Source organism: Sinocyclocheilus anshuiensis, unplaced genomic scaffold (genome assembly GCF_001515605.1).
Source record: "Sinocyclocheilus anshuiensis isolate Anshui unplaced genomic scaffold, SAMN03320099.WGS_v1.1 scaffold87, whole genome shotgun sequence".
In the NCBI taxonomy this organism is placed as follows: Eukaryota; Metazoa; Chordata; class Actinopteri; order Cypriniformes; family Cyprinidae; genus Sinocyclocheilus; species Sinocyclocheilus anshuiensis.
In genome coordinates this window covers 858492-870777 of record NW_015549609.1, presented here as the reverse complement: position 1 = coordinate 870777, position 12286 = coordinate 858492, and the positions used below count along the sequence as shown (strand labels likewise).

At 36.3% G+C, this 12286-nt stretch overlaps 2 protein-coding genes across 2 annotated transcripts; both read left to right on the top strand.

Moving 5' to 3' along the window:
• The first annotated feature begins 205 nt into the window (after positions 1–205).
• Positions 206–3420, top strand: gabarapb (GABA(A) receptor-associated protein b). The gene is made up of 4 exons (XM_016447963.1): positions 206–414; positions 2281–2359; positions 2508–2626; positions 2714–3420. Exons 1-4 carry the CDS (start codon positions 325–327, stop codon positions 2777–2779), a joined length of 354 nt encoding a protein of 117 aa, XP_016303449.1. The 5' UTR covers positions 206–324; the 3' UTR covers positions 2780–3420.
• Positions 3421–3996: 576 nt separating this feature from the next.
• Positions 3997–10838, top strand: spata6l (spermatogenesis associated 6-like). The gene is made up of 13 exons (XM_016447962.1): positions 3997–4351; positions 4529–4666; positions 4759–4807; positions 5087–5128; positions 5207–5331; positions 5452–5535; positions 5617–5733; positions 6687–6789; positions 6972–7003; positions 8147–8283; positions 8522–8615; positions 8719–8816; positions 10762–10838. Exons 1-12 carry the CDS (start codon positions 4274–4276, stop codon positions 8788–8790), a joined length of 1071 nt encoding a protein of 356 aa, XP_016303448.1. The 5' UTR covers positions 3997–4273; the 3' UTR covers positions 8791–8816; positions 10762–10838.
• The last annotated feature ends 1448 nt before the right edge of the window (positions 10839–12286 follow it).

The window sequence follows — 12286 nt, the reverse complement described above, 5'->3', positions numbered from 1 at the left end:
GTCATATGACTGGCCGGAGCACCGCTTGTATATCTGTATACGCGAAAAAGTAGTTCCTTCCTCACATAACAAGATATCAGAAACGTCTTTAGTAACCATCGATCACCTTTAATAGGCGTTGTATCAAATGTTTCAAATATTTTTTCTGCATGTGTGATTCTCGGGAAAATGCGGGTTTGTGTTGACAAAAATAATGTAAATGTAGTGCGTCCGTATTAATGCGCAGACGGGGAAGCTCAGCAGCTGTGTGTGAAGCGCTCGGTAACACCTCTGACACATCTGTGTGTGTGTTTACAAGACTAACTTACTCTTCCTTTAACAACCATGAAGTTTCAATACAAAGAAGAGCATCCTTTTGAGAAGAGGCGATCGGAGGGAGAGAAAATCAGGAAGAAATATCCAGACAGGGTTCCTGTAAGTCGGTTTGATGCGTGTAAACAGAAGCTAGCGTTAGCATTATGAGAAGCAAAACAAACAAGTAAAACGTGAAAGGCGTGATGTTTCTACGTGATTTAAACGATTCGTCCGTCATAAAAAAAAAAAATTAATTCATCATGTGTTCATTCGCTCTTTGTAAGTATAAGTTACACGAACGTAAACATGTTTAGCTTTAGCAGCGCGTGAAGGGCGAAACTGCTGAAGGCCTTGTTGATCTCAGCGTCTTTATTATTATTCAAATAAAGTATCTGTTCGCGTTATGCACATTTGAAATCACTCTTCAGATCAAATCTGCTTTGATACACGAACAGATAAATACTCGTTAAGGTGGTTTGTGTTTTGTCTGCTTTAATCCTCAAGGCTTTATGGACAGATAGACCTCCTGTAGTGTAATGCGGTGTGGATGGTCGTATTTAAATTGTATTTGTGATGTAAAATAATACATTTAGGACCATGTTGAAGTAGTGATTCCTAAAATAGCCTCGATGTCCTTCAGTCAACATGTTTACATCCACAAGTTTGGCTTTGCTTGCCATATAAACAACCAAACCAGTAAAACAACAAAACAAGCAATCCTCTAACAATTAAATATTGCAGTAGTTTTAGTATTTTTCTTTCTTGCTCCTGTTTGAACCTGTTACTACCAAAAGAAGGTTATTTGTAAGATGCTTTGTGGCTTATTTGAAACACTCATTTTGTTTTACAAGCAAGATTTGAAGAATTTGCATTTCTCCGAGACATCATGTTAATTTTGGTAGCAATGGACGTTTTACATGTGAGGGAGAAAAAACCATGAATATATTTCCGAGAAGCAATATAGTCTTGGGTCTTAAATCTTGTTCCTCATCTGCAGCCTAATTACCAAAAATAGCACAGCTTCTCTCCGATCCTCTTTGCTCGGAGTCAAAAAAATCACCCTTTGTGGGCTTGAAATATGAAAGAAATGAGTGCAATTAATTGAAAGTAAACCAGCAGTTTATATCAGTTTCACCTAAGGCTAGATTAGGGGAATAGTTCACCCAAAAATGAAAATTTGCTGAAAATGTACTCGCCCTCAGGCCATCCAAGATATAGATGAGTTTGTACCTTCATCAGAAATGTAGCATTGCATCACTTGCTCACCAGTGGATGCTCTGCAGTGAATGGGTGCCGTCAGAATGAGAGTCCAAACAGCTGATAGAAACATCACAATAATCCACACCACTCCAGTGCATCTAACATCTTGTGAAGAGAAAAGATGCATGTTTGTAAGAAACAAATCCATCGTTTTAACTTTAAATCATCGCTCCTCGCCAAAAACCATAATAACGCTTCCTCCAGTGATAAAGTCCATCTCCTGTTGTCCTCTCACATCAAAATCCACCCACAAAATGTTTTGGACTGTTTGTTTTTGACTTCTAAACGGTGGTTGATCTGTGCAGATTTCTCTCCCGATGCAGACAAGAGAACATTTTCACTGGAGGAGACAATATTATAGATAGAGGACTTATATTTTAGCCAAAAGCTATGATTTGAAGTTAAAAACATCTTGGTGGATTTTTTTCTTATAAACACAGTTTTTCTCTTCACAAGATGTTAGATGCACTGGAGTGGTGTGGATTACTGTGATGTTTCTATCAGCTGTTTGGACTCTCATTCTGACGGCACCCATTCACTGCAGAGCATCCACTGGTGAGCAAGTGATGCAATGCTACATTTCTGATGAAGATACAAACTCATCTATATCTTAGATGGCCTGAGGGTGAGTACATTGTCAGCTGATTTTCATTTTTGGGTGGACTCTTGCTTTACCTGTACACTATAATTTCTACACTTAAAAGTGTTTGTTTGATTCTGTATTAGGTAATTGTGGAAAAAGCTCCTAAAGCCAGAATAGGGGACCTAGACAAGAAGAAATACCTGGTCCCCTCTGACCTGACGGGTAAGTGCTTTTCCGTTTCTAAAGATGTTTTAATGATGTTCATTTACAATCAGAAGAGCAAATGCTGTCAAAAGAAGATACGTTTTTGTTGTTTTGTAGTGAGCATTTTTATGTTGGCATAGTAAAACAAAACTGTCATTTTTTTTAGTGGGCCAGTTTTACTTTCTCATCCGCAAGCGAATCCACCTGAGGGCCGAGGATGCTCTCTTCTTCTTCGTAAACAACGTCATTCCCCCGACCTCCGCCACCATGGGCCAGCTGTACCAGGTATCTCTCGCTCTTCTTTCACTCTGATTGATTTGTCCACATCAGTATCAGTTTGTTCCTCTTATAATTACACTTTCTCACACACAGGAACATCACGAAGAAGATTTCTTCCTTTACATCGCCTACAGTGACGAGAGTGTGTATGGAGAATAGAGCCAAAAGCAAACGACCCTCATCTCCTCTCTTTCTTCCTTTTAAAACTATATAGACGTCATGCTGGCAGCCTAGCGCTCTCAGAACTGAAGTATCAGATGCACTTTTGCTTTCAATTTATCATATCTCCTTTGTGTTTTTATCATTCGGCCTGACATTCAATTCTGATGTTTATTAAGAATTTACTAAGAAGCAGTTTTTCATTTTTCACCGGTCTTACGACGCTCTAATGCTATGAACATGCCACTGATACTGTTACAATTCGAATTGATTTCCGCTTGTATGCAGTTGTGTGTCCATTTATAATATGTAGACCTTCCCTAGTCAAGCTCATGTCAAATGTTTCTGAGCGTTTGCTCTTCTAGATGGTTTCTAACTAGCATGTGCAGTCCAGCACTCGCTGGTCGGACGAGAAATGGGTCTAAAGTGTATTCTGTTATCAGCTAAGTCTAATATGCTGTTGTTACCTTGGTTTACTTTTATTATTGTACCTAAATGAATGTAGATGGTAGATTTATTTTAAGTTGTAAATCGAAAGTGCAAGTTTTATTTGCAGTTTTGTATTGTTTTGTTTTGTAATCTTGGCATTCAGTTGTATTTCTGGTACCCCTGACAATGACCATATAAACCAAATGCACCAATTTTGTCTGCTGTCATTTTATCTCACATCTGGTGAAATAAACTGCTATATTTAATATGGAAGCTCAGATGGAAACAGCTGTGCAATAATATTCATATAATTGCACTAATGTCAGCAGCTATAGTGTCCACAATTATAGAAGCCTCCTAATTTCCTTCTGGATTCTCAATTTCATTTAACAGCTTTTTTTTTTTTTTTTGGTGAAATACACAAATACATCATATATATACACACACACACAATATGTGTTTAGTTTTTTTTTTAAATGCAATGTTGATAGTGTGACAAAGTAGTGTAAACTACAAATGAGCTACAGAACTACGACTCCCATGATTTGTCTAATCTAATTTCCGGTTACTGGCTGTTTCAAAATAAAAGTCCGATTCGTTACTTTGAGAATCTTTTCATCTGTTTAACCGGTTCACGAATATGACTAAATGAATTGTTCTTGAATAACATTTCTTTTAGTCAAATATTCGGTCATGCATAATATTCGATCATAAAGAGTAGTTAATAAATAACATCTTAAAACGACCTATGTTCATGCAAAGATATTTTAAATTAATATTTAAGGTGAATTAAAATTATATTTAGGCTTAACAAGACTTTATTTTATGAGCTGAAAATGACAACACGTGAAATGTCAATAATTACAATAAATACAAATTAACTTTACTTAGGGCAGAATGTCATGGACCACGTGATGACGGCATTACGTCGTGGCGTAAAATAATCACTGAGTTGTGTTTGAACCGATTCTTTAAGATGAACCGTTCGAATGAACCGAATCTCGGAAGTGATCCAAACTTCCACGATGCCATGGAAACCCGACGCTTTCCTGGATTGACCATGTTATGAATAATCTCGAGAAAATAAGACACAGCATGCCTCACAAAGCAGTTAAAGTGGTCGTTGAACTCCACCTGAGGGCGGTGAGGAATTATTGATCATTATTATGCTTAGTGAGATCAACTGAACTGTGACTAAACAGGAACTAATTAATGCTGAACCAAATGAACAGACTCAGTATATCGGCCATATGCAGTGCAGACTGTTGTGTGTCATTCTGTTAGCTGGGAATATGGAGTTTAATCATATCTGAATTTTAGATAACCTGTCCAGGGGTGCATCTGCCAGCCAGAGATGATGTTTACATCAGTGTGAGTCTAATGAATAAATACAGGAAGTCGGAATGTCTTCCTGCAGTGTTTCCATTACTGATCCGGGAGAAAATCAGGTTTGAAAAGGTGGAGTGGTTTTATTATTCTGTCTATTTTAAATAAAGTTTAAAAAAACCCTCACTGTTTTACAAACTCTCATCTTTCTCTCTCTCTTGTAGATACTGAATTATGCCACCGATCCTGCAGCAATAGCTGAATTCCTGCAGTGTGAGATGCTGCTTTTTTCTTCTTTCTCCTCCTCTTGTTCTCCTATGTAATAATAAAAATGTACTTGCGTAGATAAGGAACATCAGGAAAGCCTGCTCTCTTTAAGTACACTTAAGTGGCCTTTTATTTATTATATTATCTGCAAGTACATTTTTTAAAGAATTAATGTTCTTTTTAGCAGCATCATATGACCCCTTACACTACACTACAAGTGCACATTCAATACAATTTAGCACACTTCTGTGCTTATTATTAAAGCGTGTTTCTCCTTCTCCTCAGTTGAAACAGTGAAAATTGAACTCATCCAGTTGATTCCACCAGGTACAACTGATATTATTTCTCAGATTTTACTAAATGATTCATGTTGCAGATTGAAGATAATGTTATTCCCTTTTACAGCTGGAGAAATACTGGCCAGTTTTGAAGAAGATGCTCGAAGTTTTCTTTTCCCAGAACCGAAGCTGGCCCCATCTTTCTCTGGAGTAGAGAGAGCCGTATTAATGACACGGCATCCCACTTTTCCTGTAAGTGCTTATTTATGTATGACACTCATTTATTTGCTTAACAACAGCAATAATGATTTAGTTTTTTGCATTATTAAAATTGGGGAAAAAAAGGTCTTTATATTCACTGATTAATTTCAGGGAATCTCTCCAAGATTAGAGTTCTCCACAAAGACAACCTTCAGTGAAATCTCCAGTGATAATGACTTCCTGACTGTTCCTGTGGTAAAGATATCGATTCTGAATATAGATTTTTTGGCTTGATTGCTTTTGAAGTTTTGTAAGATACTTTATTATTATCTTTAGAGGGCAATGATGAGAAAAACCTCCAAAAAGTCACAGAAACAGGGCAGCACCTCATCCCACCAAAGACATCTCTCTTTTGCTCCATGCAGTCAAAGAGAATATTGCGACAGAGATCAGGTATCAGACCCCCCCCCCCTTTTTTTTGATAGACAGGAAAGCAGAAATTGCGACAGAGATCAGGTATCAGCCCCCCCCCCCCTTTTTTTTGACAGACAGGACAGCAGTATATACTTGCATATATGCCCTTGTGAAAAAGAAGTACGCTTTAGCATACTTTTAAAAAGAGTAAATAATATATTTTTAAATAGCATACTTAAGTCTGAGCTAAATGCAATGTTTTCAGACCGTTAATTGCATGTTATTTGCAAATAAATGAAAATGTCTTATAATTAAAATATATATCAAATGCATTTATTTGAATTTAAAAGTGTTTTTGACCCACTTAAGTGGGATTTAAGTACATCTTTATATGTAGTTTCATTATTACTTCTATTGTCTTTGAGATATGGTTCAGATGTACTGCTGAATGTATTGACAAGTATTTATGGTAAACTTAAAATATACCTGATTGTCATTTCTGTTGAAACCTGTCATATATTTGTTATCACAAAGTTGCAATTTAGTACATTTAAAATGTATTCACTTTTAATTTAATATATTGAATAGCACACTACAGTTCAATTCTAATCAAGTACTTTACATGTGCTTTAGTATGTTAGTCAACACATCAAAGTAAGTGTACTGCTTTAAAGCACGACAAAAGATTATTAAAACAGTGAAAAAACTAGTCATCAAAGTGTCTCTCTTTAAGTACACTTAAGTGGTATTTTAATTCATTAATATTACAATATCTGCAAGTAAAGTTTTTTTTTTTAAATATACTTTTTTTAAGATTTGAAGTACACTATATTAAAGTGCACATTAAAGATTCTGGTTGGTAGTTGTGTTTGTTGATGAATTAGTGATGGCCAGCAGAGGGCACAAAATCTTATTGTAGGATGAAGTTCATAAGACACTTTGATTCCAGTTCCTGAAAGTCTGTGTGTGTGCTTGACCCACTGTTGGTTCAGAGGTCACGTGGACGGTCCTCTTCCCATTATTCACCCGTCTCTGCCAGAAACTCCAGATTAAGGAGTCTGTCACCGCATCAATCAAAACAATCAGGAGAATCAAGTATGAACACTGTAACACTCTTTATGTAATTTGTCATATTGGTCCATGCTGTAGATCTTTATAAGATTTACACAAGTTCTCTGAAAGTTGAGTGATGTGTGAGAGGACATATTCTGTTTAACCAACCAAATGTTAATTGGTAAACTAAACGTATACTATTTACTCTTTTTTTTCTTCTTCAGGAGACCCAAGAAGCAGCTATTCCAGACCTTGGGTTAGTTGTAGCTATATATTATTATTTGTCCCTCTCTATATTATTACACCATTAAAGGGGTCATATGACGACGCGTGCTTGTGGTGTTCGGCCAATCACAATGCACTGGGTCAGCTGGCCAATCAGAGCAGACTGGGCTTGTCAAAGGAGGGGGCTTTGTTGAAAACGACGCGTTTGAGAGAGGCGGGGCATAGAGGACCTACAACAATGTACAATATTTGAAAAATAATGTGTTTTGAACGTTAAAGCAGTTCAACATATTCTGTTACACCAAATACACAAAATAATGATCTTTAAAATAGCATCATATGACCCCTTTAACAAATATATTGATCTGCAAGTAAAAAACAGTCTAGATTAATAGATACAGCAGATGAGGACAACCCTTGTGAAAAAGAAATACTCTTTAGCACACTTTTAAAGAGTACTCATGGAAATAATATACTTTAAAAGAATATACTTGTGTGAACAGACTGTAATGTTTTCAGACACTTAACTATGTTTGTTGCAAGTAAATGAAAATGGATTCTAGTTTAAATTCACAGTAAATCACTTTAGTGTGTTTCGTTGTTATATGTCATTGTGTATTTACTTCTATTGTCTTTGAAATATGGTTAAAGCCATGTATTTAAATGTATTTGAATTAACATGTTTGTAATGAAGTTGCAATTTATAAATATCAGCATTAAATGTAATATTAAGTAACACTACAAATAAAATTATAATCAAATACATGTGCTTAAGTATGTTAGTCAACACTTAATAAGCGTACTTCTTTAAAGCATGACAAAAGATTATTAAAACAATGATTTAAAATTTACTTTAAAGTAAAACTTTAATTTAACATTATTACAATGTGCACTTTTTAAAAGTCTACTTGCGTGTGTTAAGAAACATAGTCATTAAAATGCCCCCTCTTTAAGTACTCTTAAATGGCTATTTATTTAATTAATATTATATTATCTGCAAGTACAGTTTTAAACTGTACCCTACAAGTAAAATACCCTACAAGTGCACATTCCATACAGTTAAGTGCACTTCTTTTCACAAGGCTATTACAACCTGTACTTGGTTGAATATTTCATTGTTTTACTCATGAAGATCTTGTTGCCAGACATGAGCCATTGCCCGTCATTATTTCAGATGGCTGATGAAGACTCTTCAGACACAGATGATCTCCTCGACTACGCAGAAGAAGTGGGCCGTCATCATTCCCTAAAGAGATATGAGGGATCTCCCAGCCCAAGACACTCCAGCATGGATCGCCAGAGGAACAATGGGTATGTTTGCGTCTGTGTTCCCCAGGTAGAGTTGCATGAATGGATTCGATTGATGTAGAACAAGCTCAGACTTTCCGCATCACATCCATGCCACAAAATCTGAAGTATAATTCATGTTCATAGCAGGATGAGTTGCCTTATACATTGGTTCAAGGGGTTTGTTCAAATCACTGACCATAAGTATGAGCAATTGTAATAGTGATGCCTTATTTTTTAAGATAAATTATGCTTTCTGCAGTTCTCTCTTGGGTTCTCCTGACCTGTGGGAGGAGGTTCAGGAACGGGTTCAGAACCTTTTAACATCTCCCAAAGCAGTTCATAGACTAGCCTGTGTGAGTACCACTCAAACACACACACTCCTGTTTCACGAATAACCGCAGTGTAATGTCATGACGATCGTGGGGTGGATCATTCAGCCTCGGTTTTTGATGTCAGGGTGCCACTGACTCTGAGATAGACGAGGTATTGTCACGCAGACCTGTTTTGGCCCACTCATGCCCATTCTAAACACCAGCGTGTGCTATAAGGAAGTGGTACGTATATGCTTATATAATGGCCGGGTGTTTAAATATATTAACATTTTCTCATTCTGGGATATTTGATATTTTTCTGAAGCAATCCTGTGTGAAAAAGAAGCACACTTTAGCATACTTTATGTATGGAAATAATATACTTTGTACTAAAGTATGAACTGAATGTCATGTTTTCAGACACTTGCAAGTTATTTGCAATTAATTAATTAGTAGTAAGTAGTAAATACAGAGCACAGAATGAGCAAAAAAATTGATTGATGGTGACATTTGACTTTGACCACCCACATCACGCTCACTTTTGACCTTTCATAATCTCTGGGAATTATTGGCGTCCCTATGTTGGCCCATGACCTTTCATGTCCTCTGGGGTCTGTTTTGACCTTTGACACCTAGAGGTAGGGTCAGACGATGTCTACAGTGAAACATCGCGATAGACGATGACATCGGCGGCGGCGGGGGGTTAGGGAGGTGTGCCCGAAGTGTGAATCCTTATAAGGGAAAACAAATAACGATTCCTAACACCGTGTCTACACTGGACGCGAGCAGCGCGGCGTGACAAAATACTATAGAACCACTGATCTATAACAGAGATTCATTATATATAGATCAGTCTATAGAACTCATTATAATCAGTGATGCTGTCTACACTGGATGCGGCGCTGCGCGACATATCCCCGACAGTAAACTGCTGCCGCGTTCTATTTATGACGTGCTGACACAAATTTCAAATGATTTTTGAAAAACTTTGTCGCGTCCAGTGTCCAGTGGACAGACTTTAGCTGATGCGGCGCGACACGTAAAATGTGAGGTAAGTACTGCAGCTCCATAGTATAAACAGAGTATGTGCGATCGCTAATCTCGAAAGTGAAAGTGAAACTAAAACGCGATCGTGCATTCAAAAGTACGATGCCAGTTTCAATGCCAGGTATAATAGCGGCTCCCTGATCCCCGAAATATATATGTAGTATAATTACCCAATGATATAACTGCGAGGAAAAATAATGAAATATATATTTTCCTCCCATCTCGTATTTATTACTTTTAGGGGTTCCGCCTACATTTTCTTTCCGAACACGGTATTGGGATGCGGCGGATTGTCTATCGGCCCAACCCTACCTGGAGGTTCCATTTTTGACCTTTGACTTTACATATTTGAACTCCCCAGGGCTGCTTTTGACCTTCCATATCTGGACGTCCCATATCTGTACAGCACCTGTTTCACAATCCCCAGAGATTTTGAAAGGTGAAAGGTGAGCGTACCATGGGTGGTCAAGGTCAATACATTTTTTGGTCATTCTGAGCTCAGTATTTACTACTTGTATTATAGTGTACATTTATATTACATGCAACTAGCTAAACGTTTTGACCCACTTAAGTAGGACTTAAATAAATCTTTATAAGTTCATAATTCCTTCTATTGTCTTTGAAATATAGTTAAAGTACTGCTGAATGTACGGACATGCATATATGATCAAATAAAATATACTTTATTGTCATTTCTGTTGAAACTTGTATGCCTTGGATTTGAATATATTTGTAATGAAGTTGCAATTTAGTACATTTTAGCAAGTAACAGTTAAACAGTTAAAATGATAATTAAGTACTTTACATTTACTTTAGTATGTTAGTCAACACATCTAAATAAATGTACTTCTTTAAAGCATGACAACATTATGATTATTAAAACTATTTAAAATGTATTTAAAGTAAAATTTTTGACATTACTACGAAGTGCACTTTTTAAAAGTGTGTTAAGAAACACGGTACTTTCTTTAAGTGCACTTAAGTGGCCTTTTATTTAATTAATATTATATTTTTTTATATGTTTTAAGGTTTGAAGTGCCCTACAAGTGTATGTTTAATACAATTAAGCACACTTTTTTTGTGCAGAGGGTTGTACAGACTCAGTGGGTATTTTAAAGACTGTTCTTCTCTTTATCCACAGATGAAGCAGAGAACCGTGTGATTTCCTGTGGCATTGCATCTTTTTCCATTCAATTATGAGTGTGTTTGTATTGCAGCTTTGAAATGAAATAATATATTCCTGGTATTTTTGAAGCTTGGTGGTTTTTATTCCTGTTTCTGGAGGTTCCCAACAGTCCACACATGATTCAACTCATGAGCTGCTGAATAGAAACACTTGAAATGTGTGTGTCCATTGAGACAGAGAGCAAAACACACTCTTCTGACACTTAAAATGGTACATGTGCTTAATATAACCCTCATAACAAAAAAGGCTGGATCCCTTGTTGGGAGTCGTGTCGCAGCAATAAAATCTTAAAAAATGACAATTTAGCAGTGCTTTGATCACATCCTTTCTTCTTCTTTTTTGCATTTTTATGCAAATGCTGCCCATTCATTAACAATTAAATGGAATATGCTTTAATTGATTGTCAAGTTCGAAAGGCTTATTCTGTTTGTATCAGGGAGCCGCAGGTGTGTTCTATCTAAAGTGAAAAAATAAATTGGAAAAATTCAATTTATGGAATTTTTCAGGTGTTGACATTTGTCTTTATTATTTTGTGGATACACATACAGTACTTGTTGAATCATACAGTATAACTAATTTGACTACTGTATAAATACAGTTGTACAATGGTGTGCTTTACAGTGTTCATTCAGTTCCAGAACCTCAAACAATGCTTCACATCGATCGTTTTCTCTCATTACTGATATAACCCAAAGTATAAAGAAATGAAATACTGTAAAAGAAAGTTAAAAGTGGCTCAATGGCAGAAATTTGGCACTGACAACATCATCGGTGTGGTCTTTTAAAAATATTCTTCAAAATGGCTCTGATTCAACAACAGAAGAAGTAAAATAATAAATCAGTGGCTTGCTGGAGAAACTATTAAGGCTTGCCACTTTCATGACAAAATAATTGTGTACAAAGGATCTGATTTTCGTTTTCATTCCAAAGGCCATTTCTGTACTCCACATTAAATCCTTATCATGCAATGTTTTTATAAAAATGTTCCCCTTCATATCAACACATTCAATTTGGCACAAATCTGAAACGAAAGACACGCAAAGCTCATAAACATTTGGCTTTCAATAGCAAGTGCAAATACAGAACTGGCAACATTTCACACGTTACTGAATTTGAAACTTGAACATAATTTGCAAAGAAAAAAATCGAAAGCGGGTTTTGATAACCTTAAAGTCAGCGTTTTCTGAGTATAATAACATTGGCTAGTTAACAACATGCGTACGTTACGTTACAATAATCTGCCGAGTTTCTTTCAAACCGATGCGCAATATTGCACAGAGCTCCTTCTCATACACACAAATATGAAGAAAATCTATGGCAAGCCGTTTTAGCTTAAAATATTCCAAGCGTTACTCGTCCTAATTGCATTTTTACTAGTAACAATTCAATTAGAGAGCTCTACAATTAAATTCTTACTAGTAAAAATGCCAGTTAGAGAGCTCTCTAATTCAGTTCTTACTAGTAACAATTATGATTAGAG